Raw genomic sequence first — 19,821 nt, 5'->3', positions numbered from 1 at the left:
GTAGTAAATGGATCCAAACAAAATCTTGCAAGTTCTTGTGGGGAGAGGATAGGGGTCCCATTTCAGAACAGTTGTCTTTCCTGTGAAAAACCTAAATGGAAACTTTTCTGAATCTACTCTATGACTGTTGCTTTTTTTTTTTTTTTTTAACCTGAATCCAAGTGTATATCTTGTTAGGTTAGCTTCTTACTATTTGAGCTCTTTTGCCATTGCTAATTCTCTTGAGTGAGTATTCAACATTATAATTCTGGACAGAGCAGAACTTCAGTGTGGTCTTCTGAAGTGCTGTAGTTGCAGTAGTAGTAGCATGATTGCCTGAAGATGAATAATGAAATCCAAGGATACTAGTTTCGTGTTACCATCATGAAGAAAATTAGGATATGGATTGGGAAATCTACTTCCTCATGGAGTGAAGTTTTTTAATTTAATTTTCTTACACAAACCGAGCATATAGTTTTGCTTAACTGGACTGAAACATTGTGTCTTTCAGTTTACAAATTCGTTAAGATAAGCTGTCAGTTTAAAAAAAATATATTTTTTTTCCTTCCTATAGGCTAAGTCTTGGGGTTGGATACGTTTTAGTGGGTCATGCTTGTGTGCACTTGAAAAATCTGTTGTCCGTATAACTAACTTCAGTTCATTGTAGGACTTGGTGCTTCTGCTTGCTCATCTGATTACGCAGCTCAAGGGAATAAGGTTAAGGACATGCTGTTGGTAACTAGAGCGTTTTCAGGGCTTTAGTTCAGCAGATGGGCTGCCTGGATATATTCATACATCTGCCTACCTGCTGTGGCAGCTGCTGCTGCTGCATGTTGTGTTCTTTTGTTCTGTTCCACCCAAGAAAGGAGCACTAGGAAGTGTAGTGAATGGATTAATTTAAGGTTAAGGCTAGTGTTTTGCTTGCTTCCTAACTCTCCATCATAACAAAGCTTCTGATAAAGCTAATGAATCCTTCATAAAGGGAAATAGATTTTTAAGATGTATTTTAAGGGGCTGAAACTAGCTAGAGTTGTTTAAAAAACAGTCAAGTATTTTTTCTTTATATTGCCTGATGTTATTCATGCCAATATCTCCCTCTCTTTCTCTTCCCTCCCCCACTTTTTCTAGGAGCAGTAACCAGACTTTGCCTGACACTGCGTGGTCCAAAAGAATTAAGGAAATATGGAATGACATGAAGGAGATTAGTTGAGGATTAAAGGCTTTGAGGACAAAACACCTCTCCGAGGTGAAGCACAGACTAGCATTCTGGTTGTAGCTCCAAGGAGCTGTGTGCTGAAAAAACATGGCAGATCCAGGAATGATGAGTCTGTTTGGAGAAGATGGGAATATTTTCAGTGAAGGGTTGGAAGGTCTTGGAGAATGTGGATATCCTGAAAATACAGTGAATCCTATGGGGCAGCAAATGCCTATGGATCAAGGGTTTCCTGCTTTACAGTCATCTCTTCATCATCCCTCTGCAAATCAAAATCAAGCCAAGTTGACCCATTTTGATCACTATAATCAATACGAACAGCAGAAAATGCACATGATGGATCAGCCAAACAGGATGATAAGCAATGCCCCCGGGAATGGTATAGCATCTCCTCATTCGCAGTATCACAACCCTCCAGTTCCTCAGGTTCCTCACAGCAGCGGTGCTGGTGGTCAGATGGGAGTTTATCCCAGCATGCAGAATGAAAGACATGGCCAACCCTTCGTAGACAGTGGCTCCATGTGGGGACCACGGGCAGTTCAAGTGCCAGACCAGATAAGAGCACCATACCAGCAGCAACAGCAGCAGCAGCAGCCACAACCGACACAGCCCCCACAGGCACCCTCTGGACCCCCTGGGCAGGGCCATCCTCAGCACATGCAGCAGATGGGAAACTACATGGCTCGTGGTGATTTTTCAATGCAGCAGCACAGTCAGCCGCAGCAGCAGAGGATGAACCAGTTTTCTCAAGGCCAAGAAGGCCTCAATCAGGGAAACCCTTTCATTGCCACCTCAGGACCTGGCCACTTGTCTCATGTGCCCCAGCAGAATCCTAGTATGGCACCTTCTTTGCGACACTCAGTCCAGCAATTTCATCACCATCCCCCCACTGCTCTCCATGGAGAATCAGTAGCCCACAGTCCCAGATTCTCCCCTAATCCTCCCCAGCAGGGTGCTGTTAGGCCGCAAACACTTAATTTTAGTTCTCGGAGCCAGACGGTACCCTCACCTACTATAAACAACTCAGGGCAGTATTCTCGATATCCTTACAGTAACCTTAATCAGGGATTAGTTAATAATACAGGGATGAATCAGAATTTAGGCCTTACAAATAACACTCCAATGAATCAATCTGTACCAAGATACCCAAATGCTGTCGGATTTCCATCAAACAGTGGTCAAGGACTAATGCACCAGCAGCCCATCCACCCTAGTGGCTCACTTAACCAAATGAACACGCAAACTATGCACCCTTCACAGCCTCAGGGAACTTATGCCTCTCCACCTCCCATGTCACCTATGAAAGCAATGAGTAATCCAGCAGGTACCCCTCCTCCACAGGTTAGACCTGGTAGTGCTGGAATACCAATGGAAGTTGGCAGTTACCCAAATATACCCCATCCTCAATCATCACACCAGCCCCCTGGTGCCATGGGAATTGGACAAAGGAATATGGGCCCCCGAAACATGCAACAGAATCGTCCGTTTATGGGTATGTCTTCAACACCGCGGGAGATGGGTGGGCACATGCGACCAAATGGTTGTCCAGGTGTTGGCCTTGCAGATCCACAAGCAATACAAGAACGACTAATATCTGGCCAGCAGCTTCCTAGTCAGCAGCAGTCTTTTCAACAGCAAATGCCAACCTGTCCTCCCATGCAGCCTCATCCAGGGATACATCATCAGTCTTCACCACCCCCACATCCTCATCATCAGCCTTGGGCACAGCTTCACCAGTCACCACAAAACACACCACAAAAAGTGCCTGTCCTTCAGGTAAGCTACTTCCAATTAGCAGAAAATGCTTTAAATGATTGTGAATGAGTTTCAGGATACACAAGAACTATGGTTTCAAAATACTTGATCCTGTTTGACTACCTTGTTTGCTACTGGTTATGTGGCTCTTTTGGTGTACAGAGGCTGAAGGTAAAATGAGGTTCAGGTAGCTTGCTAACGTCCTTAAAGTAATTTTTACAGGCTAACATGGATAGAGTGAAATTTGATACCGCAACAGGACAAGCTGAATACCTTGTCTTTTTTTCATGTTGGTTCCTTTGAGGGGAAGATGGAAAGCACGTGTGAGAATTGTCATTTAAACTATTAATTTTTGTAATTGCAGTTTGGAGAAAGAAGTGTGTGTTATAATGTGTTTGTTTTGGCCAAACCGGTGGTTTTCTTTAAATCTTAAGGGAATATTCTGTGGTTTTAAATTAAAGCTGAAATCTTTACATGTGAAAAAATTTGCAGCGCGAACCTCTTCAGCACTAAGTAATGGCAGAGAAGCGATGGGGCAACAGTTTATGCAAGGAGAAGGCAAGAGTTTATGCAAGAAAAAGACAACAGATGTGAATCACATTCTGAAATAAAATGAGGCTTAAATGAAATGTTAAATAGAAGTTTTGTTTTACCAAGTCTCTGATCTGCCAGGTTTTGATGGCAATGTATTGCTTCCACGTTATTTTTCAATTAAAAGCTAAAAATGGTAAAACATCTTTGTCCTCCATAGCTTACCATGTTTGACTAACTGCTAGTATATTAAGCTTCAGCTGAAAAAGTGCTTTTTTGGATCTTCACATTTGACATTGTTTGCTCTTTGTCACCATTCAAGAAGTTTTGGTACAAACTGATAAGTAAGTGGTCAAGATATCAGAGGTTTACTTTTGGTTTTTTTTCAAACCAGTCCAGGATTAATGCAAAGTAGCTTTGCCCATAAATATTTAGAGACAATTGCTGGAATGCAGTTGTAATGATACAAGGCTACAATACACTTAATAAATCATAAAAACAGTTGTCCTAGCCTGTGTCCTGGGCCTGTGTCCTGGGCCTGTGTGGGAAGCAGCTGCTCAGCAGTCGCCTCCACTGCTGCCTGCCGGCTGCTTCTGTTCGCTGCTCTGCACAGCGTGGGGTGGGTCTGGGAATCAGATGTATGCACTGCAGAGAGGCAGCTGCCAAGGAGTGGTAGATGGAGCAGCTCAGCAGCTGGGACGGGCTTTACATTCCCTGTGAAAGAGAGGAAGGGGGAGCACTGGAGGTGCTGTAGGGTGGGGAAGCCCTGGGAAGGAGATCAGGGACTAAACTGGGCAAGTACTCTGTGTTTCTGGGAGAAAGGATGAAGTTCTCTTGAAGGGGCAAAATATATCTTCAGGACTATCTTTCTCTTTCCTGCCCTCCTCAAAATGGGTATGAAATTTTATGCCTGTGTTGATCCTCCCTCTTCCTCCATCTCCATGCACACACTTTGTTTGGAGAATCTAAATTACTGCTCTTGCATGCACGTGGAGTTGTGTGTTCCTGTTGAGAAAGTATCTTTTGCCAATGCCTTGTGTTATCCACTGTGTAGGTAAACAGGATGAATAAGGAGGGAACTTGAGACTATATGAAAAAACAAAGAAAATGAGCAGATATTGGGAAAGGGACAGCACAGAGAAATCAGTACTGAAAGAGTAGGGATGATAAAAAGAAGTACAAGATGCAGTTTTTACCCTGAAGATGAGAGCTGATGCATCTAGCAGAAAAACTTGAAAGAAAACTGTAGAAATGGTGATGAAAGACTCGTAAGGCAGTAAAAAAACAAAAACCAGTGTCACTGACATCTTCCACAACTAGTGATGGCAGGGGATGTGGGAGGAAAGACTTGAGGTGGACTGTGCCCTAAAGCTGTGGTGTTCTTTACCAGCATTAATTCCTTATTTTCATCTGACCATCTAGGAAGCCTATTTTTAGCATCAAGAGGTGGTCTGGGAGAAGGTTTACTCATAGATTGGACAGGCTTATATTAAATGTTCTTGGGACATATGTTTCTCTTCAATCATTGAAGAGGTAAAATGCAGACAGCTCAACCCTTAAATGAGCTGTACAACCTGTTACAAAGTGCTGAACTGCAGATGAATAGCTTGAAGAAAGGTAAGTACTGAAACTAAATAATTAGAGGAAAACCACATGGTAACTCTAGTTTTATTTGATAAAAATCAGTAATTCAGACAGTTGTAGCAAGCCAAGTAACTTCTAGCCTACTTCTGTCAAGTTTTTATCTGGTAAAAGTTATTGTTAACATACCTTCCCATTAAGTAATTAGTTTGAGCCCTGACTGTAGTAATGAAACTCTTGACAGGCAGGCATTTTCCCCCTTGAAAACTGTTTGGATGAAATAAATATTGCTCAAATCAATGAAAACTCAACTCCTCCCTATCCCCTGGGGAAAAATACAGATGTGCAAACCCCCTATTCTAAAGTCGAATACAGAATTCATAGTTTTTCCTGTGTCATGGTTTTCCCTTCATGTCAGTAGGCAGAAAGTTGTTCACTGAAGAACAGTTATTTAAATGACTGCTTTGTTTTTATTTGTATAAAATTAATCAACAAAATTAATATAGTCAGTGAAATGGAAATCAAAAATCAACAGAAGGCATCTTAGTAATTATTTTTCAGTGATTTGAAGCTACCCTTATCATGGGAAGGCTTGTGGTTAACCAAATTACTGTTTTGTTTTTAGATATGCTGGAAGGAAAGAGAAATCCTTTTACTTTTAAGTTTAAAAAATTGCTGTGTCAATTCTAAAGCTTGTTATTTCTTTTTTGTGTGTGCAAAACTGCAAATTACTTTGGCTGGGAGATGAAGGTGATGATTGACAATTCATCTGGTTTCGATTAATGGCTGAAAGAAAACTAGACATGGTTATTAGGACTGTGTTAGCAGTGAGTTGCTGGCTTCAGTGGAGTTTGGTAGATCCATAAGAACCAGCGTAGTGCTGGGATGTGCAGTTGGTGTGCTTGGTTTTTCAGGCCCTCCTTTGAAGTGTTCTTCACCACCAAAAGCTTTTGGAAGAGCTCAGTGGCCATGGGGTGAGAAGGCGGGTTCTGCTGTGGCAGGGTAGTTCACCAAGGTGCAAAGCGAGGGTAGGAGTAGCTTGCATCTTTTCACGTGGAGGCATCTGTGTTGGGCTTATGAACCTGTGCTCTTCAAAATACTCCTAAATGATATGGAGAAGGGTGAAAAGTCAGGTGGCAAAGTTTGCTGCTATTGTCAGTATACCGAAGCAGAGTGCCAAGTGTCTATGTGATGAAGAGCCTAACAAGAATGAAACTAAATAATGAAACTGAATAGAAATATAATAGGAATGTCAGTCACTTGGCCCTAAGTTGTGTGAGTCAAGACACAGCCAGGGGAGGCTTAGATTGGATATTAGGAAAATTTTCTTCACTGAAAGGGTTGTCAAGCATTGGAAACAGGCTGCCCAAGGAAGGGGTAGAGTCGCCATCCCTGGAGGTTTTTAAAAGATGTGTAGATGTGGTGCTTAGGGACATGGTTTAGTGGTGGACCTGGCAATGCTGGGTTAACAGTTGGACTTGACGATTTTTATACATCTTTTCCAACTTAAAAGATTTTATGGTTCTGTGGTGCTTGGGCAGTGAGAGAGCAGGCAAAAACCTCTCCTTAGGAACTGGGTCTTGGTGTTGGATGGCTGCCTAAAAATGTGCTATTTAAAGAAAGAAATCAGTAGGAATTGTTATGGAAGTAGTAGAGAGCAAAACAAAGATTTATTACCATGTTGCTACCTGTATGCGTGGTATGCTGGGGTGGCAAGTGCTGTTGATTCTCTGGGTCCCTTCCTCAGGCCTCAGAAAATGCAGCAACACTTGAAAAAGCACAGAGGGAGGCGATTTGGGGAGAAGGAGAGAGATGGTGAAAGCCTCTAAATTGTGAGTGATATGGGCAGATGAAGAGGGTGAATGTGAAATAAGGCTTGTTTGTCACCTGTTTTTTATCTCCTTTAATTCTTTTAAGGTATTCAGCAAGTTACCAGGCGGTGAACTCAAAACTGCACATTAAGATGCTGATCTCTGAGATCTTGCATGGAAAAATGCATCATCATTTGATAAACATGAAGGCACCACATTTGGCTCAGCAGATCTGTGCCGTATATAAGTGGCTGAGAATTTGTTACTGGATTGCATCTACTGCATGTCTGGTTCTTGTGCTCTTCCACACACTTTATCAGAGATGGAATATCAGGTTAGACAGGCCTCTGGAGGTCTAATGCTATGCAGTTGTTCTTACATGTCAGTATTTTCAGAGCATTTTATTAGCTATAGAGGAAATGTAGGAGTTTTCTTTGCCAAGAATAGGCTGTCCTGGGTGTGTTGTTACACACAAGTTATTTACCCACAGCTACTGTGTGGGCTGAAGTTTTGAGTCCTGTTCAGTAATCATGTTCCACAAATGCAATCTATGTTATTTATAGCCAAACACAGGAATATTTAAATGGCAAACAGATATGGTATATCCTCCATACTTGACTAAATGATAGAGCTCGATGAGGGGCACCAGCAGTGTTGAAGGATGCCAGATTGCAGTGTCCAGCTTCTGGTGGAGAAGGAACTCCTTTTGTTTATGTTACCAGTTCACTGCCAGGTTTATTCTGCTGGCCTTATTATCTGTGGGCATGTGACTTTGCTTTAAATCATAACTCATGGCTGTGTTTGGTATGAACACATTCTTTTGAAATTTCCTGCCCTCCCTTTCTGGGGAAGAGGCAGGGAAAGTCCTGCTGAGTCACCAGCTGGGTCACCCCTCTCACAGGCCCTTCCTGTGTTTTCAAACCCTGGTTGCTGCCTCAGGTTAATTTATACTTGGATATACCTGAATGGAGAGGGATATTAATGAAAACTACTATCAGCTGGAGTGGTTTGATGCCGGTTTTTAACCTGGCAGAGAGTGGAGGTTAAGTCAGTTACTTGCTGACACACTAAAATGAAGTTGGCTTTCTCTTAGGTATTTTTTTAATGCCAGAGAGAAGAGATTGACTCCGTATTGTCTTCACATGAGCAATTACCTTTCAGCATGTTTCCTATAATTTTACATAGAAAGAAATGGTATAATTTCAAATAGTTAAGATTTTTTTCCCATTAATTAATATTCATAAGCAATTTCCCACATCTCCAGAGAGGACTGCTTTTTAATCCCTGAAGTGTTTAACTTTTTGACTATTTTCCTGTTGATAAGTAGAACAAGTTCAATTTTTTAAAAGAAAAACTGACAGACACTACTGGTTACTTTTTTGTTTTGATACAGAGGCTATTTCACATGACTGCCTGCTGGTCTTTTGGGGTACTGTAGGTGCTGCATGTTCAGCAAAATCTCATGGCTGCCCCTGGAAATTATAGTTTCCCTTTCTAAGTATTCATAGACAAGCAAACTAGTTTATGCTGGCAAGATTTCTGACTAAATGAAATTAAAACCCCACTAATACTGAACTTTAATTAATTACAATTATATATTATTTTTATATATAGGTAAACATGAGTGTGTTTGTTTATGTTATGTATTTATGTAGAAAACCTAGGCAAAAACAGAAGTGGGGTGGGAGATGAAAGAAAAGCTGAGAGGATCTGAGGAATTCCTATATTTGAGCAATGCATGCAATGTAATGAACTATAATTTTCCAACTAAAAGAAAAGTAGACCATAAAAGTGTTTTAAGTGTTGAAGTAACTTCAGCTCTGTGGAGCAGAACAGTCTGTTACACTGATAACTTGATCCATCTATGAGCTAGTTCCCATGGTGTTCTCTCAAAGGATATAATAATTAATTGTCCACCAAAAGTTCATGTTTTAAAATTCCTCAGTTATATTCAAGTCTAAAGTTAATATTGAGATATCCAAAGATATTTATTTATTATTTCTCTCTCATTCTTGAAAAGACCATGTGTGCTTTTGTAAATAAGGGCTTGCAGGGATCCTTCAGTGAATAGGCCTTTGGGCCAAAGACCTGTAGTTTTGCTATAAATTCCTTTGTCTTTTTTTACTGCTGAGGAGGCACAAGCAACTTCAGTAATATTTCTTCCCTTGGGTGCCATGATTTGACTGTGATGAAAATAATTTGTGTCATTAAATTATCTGCTCTGAAGTTTTGGGTAAAGCCAGTTTGCATCATTAGCATGAAAACACAAGTCTGCACCAGCATTCTGGTTTGTAGGCTTAAGAGTTACCAGGCTTGTTCTTCAGCATGGATATTTTGAAAGTTTCTGTGGTATGTTGGTGACCTGAATGTATTGTTTCCTGAAATCATTACTATTATCTGGGGAATCACCCAACTAGAAGTATTTTTAAATTTATGCTGCTATTCAGTACTTCAGTACAGTGTTCTTATCTGCTGATGCTCAGTTCCAGTGGGATTTGACAGTCGTCTTATTTTCCTGTGGCTGAACAAATTATATTACTTTGTATTTATTTGAACAAATTTAAATCTGTTGTCAGAGATGGGTTTTTCCATGATTTAAAGCTGATAGTCCAATACAAACCCTCAAGTCTGACTTACAGGGGTGGAAAATTAGGGCAAATGAAAGGAAAAATGCTTGATTTTTATTTTTTAAATTTATTTTTTATTTCTTAAAATACAGTAGAAATCCTAATAAGGAACAAGTTGCAGGCAAAGTAATAATTTCCTACCTTTTTATTGTGGATCCTCCTCCCAGTCTTCTGTCCTGCTCTTTCACATGGAATTCCAGGCATCCATTTATTTTGAACTAATTTGCCTATGCTTGTATCTTGAATGCAAGTGTCACATACTTGCATAAGTGTCCTCTCATTTTCCTCATGTGGGGAGTAAATGTTTTCAGTTCCTGCTATGATGGGACACCACCACTTCTTCAAAGTGTAATTTTTAAATTTTGCCTGTAGAAATTGATTTCTCCCTCAGTTCAGCGAGCCAGTGCTTTTCACTTTTGAATTTTCAGTTTTCAGTTCTTTAAATTCGATGATGATGATACATATAGGATGATACGGGTGATAATGTGGTCTGGATTTGGGAACAAAACATTTCTTTGTTTTTTTCTTTATAGAGATGCCATCTATAAATATTTATAGATTTGTTCTGGCAACATAGTTGTAAAGTTTGGTGGCTGATGAGCAAGGTTGACACTCTTGAGTTTTTCATGGTGGTTAAAGCATCTGTTTGTACAGATCTTTCTTTTGAAATATTCCCAAATTTGCAGGTGGAGTTTAAAGGTGATGAAGCTGCTTCTTGGGATCTGGTAGGAGCAGAATAGGAAATGTAAGCAGGAAGCAGTGATCAGGGAAGGGGCAGTGAAAGGCTGAGCTGAGCTGACAGAGCCGTGCTGAGCAGTAGGAACAGAGAGGAAATGGCCAAAGTTCTGTTAAAATGGGGACAAAGAAGTTTAGGGAGTCACCCCGCCTCACCTGCTTGAGTCACCTGCCCCTTGAGCCCTTGCCATTTGGTCCAGTGGTGCCTGTTACCACCCTGCACCCTACTTCAGGGTGTACCTTTGTGTCACTGTGCGGTGGCCAAATAGTCCACTGACAGCTTCCCAGCAGAGTTGTGTGAAATCCATAACTCTCAATATCTAATCTGCTTAAAAAAAATAAATCCATGCAAATAAAGGTGGCTGAGGTCTGGGATACAGAATGTTTGCTCCTTCCTTGCATCATCAGCATGCCTGGTCATTTGGTGAACAGGCTTATCTGGCCAGCTCACTTCTGGACAAGTCATGTTCCTGGCATCTCTTTACTGTGTGACCACAAGATCACCCAAGCTGGGGATGTGGGACTAGGAATGATTGCTGGGGCAGAATGGGGACTGCCATTTTCTCTGGCCCTTCATACCCTTTCAGACCCTTTAATACTCTCACACAGCTCATGTTTTTGTAGCACTTGCCCTCAGTAACTGGCCCTTGAGTTCTCCTTCAAATTTTGAGAAATTAAAACTTCTGTTAGAAGTCAAAGCTTTGTCTTGTTTTATTGAATTAGTGACAAACAGGTCACATTCCAACTTTTCCCAACACTTTTTTACTCCACTCAAATATGAAAGACTTGACTGTTTTCCAGCTGAAGTATTTACAGCTATTTTGTTATTGAAGAGGTGAAAGAACATCCCCTTTCTACCACAGAGCTTGACACAATTTTGTTAGTTATGTCATGTGCACTGAAATGAGGAAAGATGCTTCCAGTACCAATGAATGAATTGTTTTCTTTAAGCACTGAATGGGATTTTTTCTTCTTTTTTTCTTCAGCACAGAGAATTGTTTAAAAGCATGAAAAGTTAGAAATAAAACTCAGGTGGTTTTAGTCATCAGAGGATGACCTGGTGAACTGAGGGTAGGTTTCATTTATAAACTCTGAAATCAGCATTCTTTCTGATTTTACTGTACTTAATCATGTGTTTAGTTAAAATTTTCTCTGTTCCTAGGCAAAGTTGGTGTAGCCAACAAAGAGGAACATGCAGGTGATGGGCATAAACTTTGTTACTTATTGAAAACCGAAATCCATAAAATTTCCAATTTGAGTTCTTATTAGGTATCTGTTACTCTAAAACATGTCACCTCCTTGCTCTCCTTGTCAGTCCTTCCAGTATTGCTCTGTCTTACAAGGGCAGCTTAAAAAGACTGTGACAACTGGTCTTAACAGTTCAAAGCAGGACATCCTACTTCTTCTGCAGGAATTTGTTAATTATAGAGGTTAATGTGAGAGTAATGCAGTTATGCAAGACGTGGAAGAAAACAAGTAGATCTCTGATTTTTTTACTGTGGGGTTGAGAGGAATTGTTCATTTGCTTTTGTTCTTCCTCAGTACTGAGGATCTGGATGCAACTCTTTCCTTTACTCCCTCAGTGGTTTTACTGTGTTAGCCAAGCTTAGGAGACAGCAGCTCTTGTATTATGCTGGACAAGCACAAAAATTAAGAACTCCTGGCAATGGGTTGATATTGCATGGGTTGCTGCTGTAGACGTTAAGCGTTAAGAAATCACAGGCTGATGCAATGACTTGTGTTGGAAGGACCTTAAGGATGATTTAGTTCCAGCTGTCCCACCACAGGCAGGTGAGCCACCCACTACATAAGGTTGCTCAGGGCCCCATCCAACCTGGCCTTGAACCCTTCAGTGATGGGGCATTCACAGCTTCTCTAAGGAAAGAGAAGAGAGGATTCATAACAAGCTTCATAACAAACTTCCTAATGTCTAGTAGTCAATATGAACACTGTTTTTTCTACTCTCCTTTTATGTCTCCTTTCTCTCCAGATGGCCCTCTATCCACTTGCATTCTGTTACTTCATATCTTTTTTGGCCCTGCTAGACTCTGATAACTGAATACTGTAATTTTCCTTACATGTGAGCACTGAATGATATGAAGTCCTCTATTTTATTTTTGGAAGAAATCTCTATCAGCCCATTGTTTCTAAATATAGTGGGAGTCTTATAATACACCGTGCATGGTTGAATTTAAAGTGACACCTTTCCATAAAAAGTTGACATCACAGTTTACTTAAACAACTGTATATGAAATATGTAGTCATTAAAACTAGTCTAAAATTTTTGGGCTTTATAGTTATTATTTCTATGTCACTCAGCTTGTTAATGGGATCTTGCAGAGGTTTACAGGATGTTGTCAGATGTGGACTTAAGGATAAACACCTGCAGTACTTGAAGACTATCTGGTTCTAAGCGTTTTTCTCTGCAGACCTTGTTTGAAATACTTCAGGAAAACGTGTTGAAAAACTAGAACATTCTGCACCTAAGACATTAAACTGGGATTTGGGGGCTTTCTGCTGACTGACACGGTTGGTTGTTTGGTGCTTGTATTGCCAGTGTTGCTGTTGGGTGTCCTTGGGAGGTGCTCTGCAGCAGTGGCAAGCAGGGGATGGCAGAGCAGTTCCTGCAGTTCCCTCTTGTATTGTACAGCAACGCTGAAAAATGTAACTAACAAACTCTTACGGCAATGAGGGGTGAGTTAAAAAATTGCTTTAGGCGCAGCAATCCTGTTATAATATAATATTACAATATAAAAAAAAATCAGACTTGTTTTTGCTGTAGACGTGTCTGATGTAAGACCTGTGTATAGGTATTTTTACATTTTACTATAGCTTGTGTAAAGAACAGACGGAGCTAGGATACAAAAGGTTTCTGCACTAAGGATAAGGTGTTTTATAGAACAATGTTAATCAAACTGGTTGAAGAACCTAAAGTATGATTAAACATTATAATTAAGAGTTATCTAAGTTGGTGCTGCTAAATGAGGTAGGTGTTTGTCCACAGAAAATGAAGTGTGGGACTTTTGGTTGGCTTTCTCCCTGCCTGCCCCCCCCCCCCCCCCCAACTCCTTCCCTCCATTTCTAATGACACGTTATGATTTAATTGTTAGTTTAGCTCAGTTACTAGAGAAGCTGGGGAAAGACTCACCAGTGACACACCATAGCTATCATATTCAAAGACTATTTTCCTTTGTTGCTGGGACTATAGAACTAGAGTCTGAGAAGTATCTTGGGCTCTTTGACATAAATGGATCTTGGGCAGCAAATATAACATCAAAGGATTTTTTACAAGTCTGTGATTTCAAGCCCACTTTGTCATGTTGAAGTTAATAAAACAGTGCAATGAAAAGGCCGTATGAAGAACTGTTGTTTTCCCACCCCAAGAGAAAAAGAGTTGATTACTGGTGATCACTTTTAGTTTTGTATGTCATGTATCTGTTAAGATTTCTTTAAGTTGGGGTTTTCAAACGATGGTCTGTATAGCTCTGAAGTCCCCTGCAGACTACTTTTATGTGGTCTGGAAGAGTTAAGTAAGGAGAGTAGGTTTATATGATAAGCAAAAATATACATGTAGGCAGTTGGTCATGGGAATTACTTTTCCCTACTAGAGGCTTACAAATCTTAACAACATAAAAAAGGGAGAGATAAAAACTTAACAGAGTTTTGTGGTATAATGTAAATCTCATTTCTGGAGGAATCTGTTCAGGTTGGTGTCTAAAATGACAGTGGTTACACTTCAGCATAAAGCTAAATGCAGAGACCTCCTGTTCCAGACAAGGATATTGTAGTCAGTGCCATTCAGTGTCTTCATCAATGACTTGGACGGTGAGATCAAGTGCATTCTCAGCAAGTTTGCAAACCACACTAGGCTGAGGGGTGTAGTGAATGCACCTGAGGGATGTGAGGCCATCTTGAGGGACCTGGAAAAGCTTGAGAAGGGGATTTGTTTGAGGTTCATCAAGTCCAAGAGCAAGAGGTCCTGCACCTGCATCAGGGCAACCCCTGATATCAGGCTGGGGGATGAAGGGATTGAGAGCAGCCCTGCCGAGAAGGCTTGGGGGTACTGGTGAATTCAAGACTGGGCACGACCTGGCAAAATGAGCTTGCAGCCCCAAAAGCCAACCATATCCTGGGACGCATCAAAAGCAGTGTGGCTAGCAGGTCAAGGGAGATTGTTCTGATCTTCTACTCTGTTCTTGTGGCACCCCACCTGGAACACTGCATCCAGCTCTAGGGTTCTTGGCATGAGAAAGACATGGATCTGTTGAGGCAAGTCCAGAAGAGGACATGAAGATGATCAGAGGTCTGGAACACCTATCCTAGGAGGGAAAACTGAGAGAGCTGTTGTTGTTCAGCTTGCAGAAAAGAAGGCTCTGGAGATATGTTATTGCAGTCTTTCAGTACTTAAAGGGGACTTCCAAGAAAGATGAGGACAGACCTTTTAGCAGGTCCTGTTGTGATAGGGCTAGGGCTAGGGCTAATGGCCTTAAACTAAAAGAGGACTGGATTAGATTACATACAAGGAGGAATTTTTTTTACAGTGTGGGTGGTGAAGCAGTGGAACAGGTTCCCCAGTGAGGTGGCAGATGCCCCATTCGTGGAAACATTCACAGTCAGATTGGACGGGCAACCTGATTGAATTGAAGATGTCCCTGCTCATTGCAAGGGGGTTGGATTAGATTGCCTTTAAAGTCCTTTCTGACCAAGTCAGTCTATAATCTCTTCAGAAGGGAGTTCTGTGTTGGCTCCAAATGGTGTAGCCCTACTTCACCTGGAAGTAATGAATTGTAAAGTGGCACCTTTTTTGGAAAGGATACAGGAAGAGTGAAAAGGACACATACTAAAAATGTTATATTTGCCTTTGGATTTGAAAGGAACTGGACATAACTGAGCCCTTTCTGTTGAGCTGTAAATTCTGTAGTGGAAAGTGTCAGCATGAAACAATAGTTACCTGAGTTTGACAGGTGAGTATTAGTAAGCCAGCTAGAAAAAGATTACTTTAGCCTGTGACAGGTACCCTCCATGTCTGTTAACTTCTTCCATCAGATAACCTTTGTGTAATTTGAATTGGTGGGAATTTGCTGGTGGGTCAGGGAAACTGAATCAGTGTTTCCATTTCAAAGGGTGGAAATGTGCAGATGGGTAACACGCCTGGTGTTACAGAGGTGACCACAACCTCCTCAGTCTTCCACCCCCACCACTCTGGGGAAGCTCCTCCATGTCTGCTTGGTGCTCTGAGGAGTGCCTGCCTCAAGCTCTACCTTGAGAATAGTTAGCCCTGCTTGTTCTGCAGTTCCTGCACACTTTCTCGATTGTCTGTATTTACAGGTCCTCAAAAAGGTAAAAAAGCCTTTGAGTGTAGTCCTTCATTTTGCTTTTTCTTCTGCTGTATCCAAAATACAAACTCTGCAGCTTCAGAAAGTGACCTTCTACATTTAAAGGGATTTTACTAACTACATCCAATTAGATAATCAAAAATTCTCATGCAAAACTGTGGGGACTGGTAGATAAAAAGAACACTAGCAGTGCACGTGAAAATATCTGCCTCCAGTGCTAGAAAACCACCAGTTTATTTCTTGCAAGTCACAACTAGAGAATTACTTAAATCTTGATTAGCATATTTTCCTTGGAACTCAGGAATATGTTCTGTGACTCGTAGATTCTTAAGAGGTAGATGCTTCTATTCACAACTGAAGCAAAGAAAACATTATGGGAGGGAAATACATATCCAAGAAAACTTGGGTTGTAAGTAGTTGAAGTATGATCTGCAGGTTTTTTGCTCTTTCAGTGATCAGCTGCATAGGTCTGACTTACTAGTAGGTGTAAAAGTTAAAAACTCTTCCTCCTCTCCTGTGTCTCTACACCAATTTGTATCAAACTTAAACCAAAACAAATCACTTTTTTAAACCACTCAATTGCTTCAATGGGCAGGGGTGGGAGAAGCGGTTTTAGATTGTAATTAACTGGTCAGGCCAGGAGAGCCCTCAAAGCAGTCTGTGGACTTCTGGGCTGGGAGCTCTGGGGTGCTTTATAAAGAAAAGAATTTCTTTTTTTGAGTAAAGAATTTATTCTGTATTCATTTATCATCATTGATTCTGATCTTTTGTTTTAGGGATGTTGTGTGTAGGAAGTGGTGAAATTGCCTCAGGAGTCGTTTTAGTTGCAATATTCCTGTTGCAACTTAAGACACATGCTCAGCAATTGGATACAAGCACCATTCTGCACTAACCCACTTCTTACAAGTATATCACTACTACTTAAATAATGTTACTGTATAAATGTACCAATGATGAATGACCAGTAGTTTAATAAATTGTTTACTTCTACTTTTCTCACATCTCTATTGTCTACAGTACTTGAAAATAAAAACGACTTCTACGATATTCTGGGGAAATTGTCCAAATCAGGGAATAGAAAAGCTATTGCAAAAGAATACTGGGACTATGGCATCTTTATTTAATAAGTAGCCCTTTCTGTTTTAAACAGCACTGTTGTATTTTATATGGCAGTCATGGTACAAAGACAATTCCTAGTCAAGGAAAAAAAGTTACAAATACAAATCACAGAGGTTTTCTTTGCGATATCTGAGTCATCACAGTCATAGCTGTGATGATTTGAGGATGTGTGTGAAGCAAGGCTTATAAAAGAGATAGTACTTGAAGGGTTTTTTCTGACTACATTGGCCAGTGTAATTATAAAAGCTTTTTTAGTAACCAACCCCTTTTTTTAGGTCTGAAGATAAAATTTCTGTGACCAGAAGCTTGTTTTACCAGCCCTAATTAGTCTGCTTAATAGATATTTTCTTCCCCTTGAAAATTAAACATAAATGATTGTTCTAAGAATATTTAACTCTTTTCTGAACTAATATGTTCCATGTTTGTCACATTCCAATTTTCCTTTGTTAAATGCTTTTATTTTTTAATGTAAACAAGGCTTGCTGTTGATTTTTACTGTCACCAGTCATTAGGAGCAAAGTACTTGTAAAGGTGGTCTGGGCCACTGAGTTGAAGTTCCGGCTGTCACAAGCACCATCCTACGAACTGCTTTTTGCAACCTCATCAAACTTCAATTTAAAGATCACTTTGCTTTTTCTCCCAGTATTCATTTTTCAAAAAAATTCTTACCCAAATCAGATCACTTTGTATGTTGGAGTAGGCATCTGAATTTCTATCCTAAATGTATCAGCTGCTGGTTTTATACCCAATTTGCTCTAGGGCCAAATTGGCCCACCCTAATTATTTTAATTTCCTGTACTAGGATCTGCCAGTGTTTTGATAAATAGCAATCTGTCTAATAAAGTAAGTTAAATTCACTTTAGACTTCTTCAAGACAATCTGTACCCATGTCTGATCTGTTAACTGTTGTTGATGTGGATGATCAGAATTTTGTCCAACAGTGTAGTCTGGCACAAATGCTTCCCTGGGAAGCAATCTTGAGAGGCACTTCAACATTTTAATTTTTTTCCTCACTGTATATCCCACAAACTTACAGACATTCTGTGGTTAAGCACAAACTCCTTGGGTATTCAGCTACACAGTCTTATGCTGTTTTATGTAAATATAAATGAATTAAAAAAAATTAGGGGTAATAACATAGCACAAAAATTACAGGTACTGAAGTATTTCAACTTTGGAAATGCATATGAAATACTGATTAAATTTGAGAGGGCTCTACACCAATGGACCTAATTTCTGTGATAGTATTTTGAAGTTATAGTGTCCACAAATTTCTGAGGATCTCACTTAAAGATGGTAAGCACAAGCTGCTCTATTGCTACCAGAGGCACAGCTGGGTAATGCTTAAAGGACACCTTCCTTTGCTGTAACATTTAAAAATACTAATTCCTCTTACTCATCTGCAGTAGTCTTCCCACAGCTTGAGCTCAGGACTATAATGGAACCTATTACAGGGAAAAGGTCTATGACTCAGCCATTGAGCCATGCAAACTCTTGGCTTCTTTAATTGGCATCATTAAATCTTTAGTAGTTTTTCTCTCATAAAATAGGTGTCACTGGTATAAAATGCATCCCTACTGAAGATATATTATACCTTTTGCCCTCTGATTTCCATGAACTGGTCAACTATAGGTGTTTAAAGGCTGGTTAATTAGAGAGACTTTTCTAGAATTACTGCTTTTCCATAACTATTTAGGAGTGCATTGAAAACACAATGTAAGAAAGCCACTGCACAAATAATTAGTTTTTCAGATTATTTTGCTTTTCTATTTAGACTGAGGAGAGGGAAAAAGGAAACACCTGCCTTTCCACTGTTTTTTCTTTTATCTTAGGAATTATTTAACTTGAGAACTGGTTATCTGCTACATGACAAGATGGGAAAAGTTAATTCTTGAGTATGTAATCAGGGGAGAAGGGGCATGGTTTCGCCAATTTTTTTTTAATTAAGTATTACATGTTGGTTTAGGGGTTGGTTTGGGTTCTTTTTTAAGATATTGAAAAGTGAATGTGGAAACAGCTGTAGTTTGAGCAGGGAGTCAGACATCAGTAGCAAAAATTTAAACACTGAAAGTTAAATGTTTGAATATATAGTAGTAAATATATATGTCTATAAGGAAGAGCAGTAGCTTCTAACTCTTTTGTTCTTTCCCTGCATGCTTAAATGGGACATCTTAGAGCTTTTAAGTACTTACATTGCTGTAAGCATCAGTGCCTTTCAGAGAGGGGTGTGATGAGGACATCTAGAAAACAGTAATTGTTACCATCTGTGGACACTTAGACAAGAAGTCTTTGGTTGTAATGTTTCTATATACTTTTTAGTAAGTATCAAGAAAGAACTAAGTAAGATACAGAAAATATTAAACTGCATAACTTTTGGCACATATTTTAAGTGATGGTGTTTACAGAATGATAGCGAGCTGCAAAGCTGGACTTCAGAAGGATTGGAAGTATGACTGACACTACACATTCCTTGTGCCTATGAAATAGGATTTAGTCTGTGTATGCAACCATGTTTTCTCTGTCCCATTTCTTGTACCTGCAGAAGACCACCTGTGGTAGAAGTAGCTGTTTAATTAGTTTGTTTTTATTATTTGAGGTATAGCCTGATAATTTGTTTATTCTGTATTATCCAGTAAACCCAATAATAAATATTACTGAACCTCATGAAACAGGCTTATTCTTTCTACAGTGTCTCTCTTCCCATCTTGGTAAAGAATAGCTCAATGAGCTTTTTAAATAGTAATTTTAATCCTAACACAGAAAAATTTCACCAGCCGCTACTTCATTCATCTTCTAAACTCTCCTACAGTGTGTATTCTCCACTTTACATATGCGGAACCCAAGACAGAAGGATGAGGAGTTCCTGAGGCCAGAGTGGTAGTAGTGGGCTTTGGGGCATCTTTCTGTGTGTGTTATGCTGGGCTGATTGCCCTGATGCTGAAGCCAGTAGTTATCCAGGTGGGTGTTGTCTTACAGTCGTGGTTGGACACTTCTCAAAACGAGGGTCCATGGCAAATCCTTTGCTGGAGACCCAAGTTAGAAAGAAATGAGTATGTAATTAAAAGGGAAAAGAAACCCCACCAACAAACAATATCTTGTGAACTGAATGAGGTAGCAATTCTGAAAGCAACTAG

The 19,821-nt window shown here is 40.0% G+C and overlaps 1 protein-coding gene across 8 annotated transcripts in view; it reads left to right on the top strand.

Annotated features, from left to right (window-relative positions):
* Positions 1-19,821, top strand: part of CHD7 (chromodomain helicase DNA binding protein 7) — a 133,747-nt gene that overhangs the window by 41,916 nt on the left and 72,010 nt on the right. For all 8 annotated transcript variants that reach the window (XM_071554467.1, XM_071554468.1, XM_071554472.1 and 5 more), the window contains exon 2: positions 1,108-2,968. In XM_071554467.1, the coding sequence (XP_071410568.1) occupies positions 1,283-2,968 (1,686 nt within the window). In that variant the 5' untranslated portion in view covers positions 1,108-1,282. The remainder of the gene's footprint in view (positions 1-1,107; positions 2,969-19,821) is intronic.

This window comes from Pithys albifrons, chromosome 4 (assembly GCF_047495875.1).
Source record: "Pithys albifrons albifrons isolate INPA30051 chromosome 4, PitAlb_v1, whole genome shotgun sequence".
NCBI classification, from domain to species: domain Eukaryota; kingdom Metazoa; phylum Chordata; class Aves; order Passeriformes; family Thamnophilidae; genus Pithys; species Pithys albifrons.
Note: the sequence above shows the minus strand (reverse complement) of the source record. Positions and strands in the feature narration are given on the sequence as shown.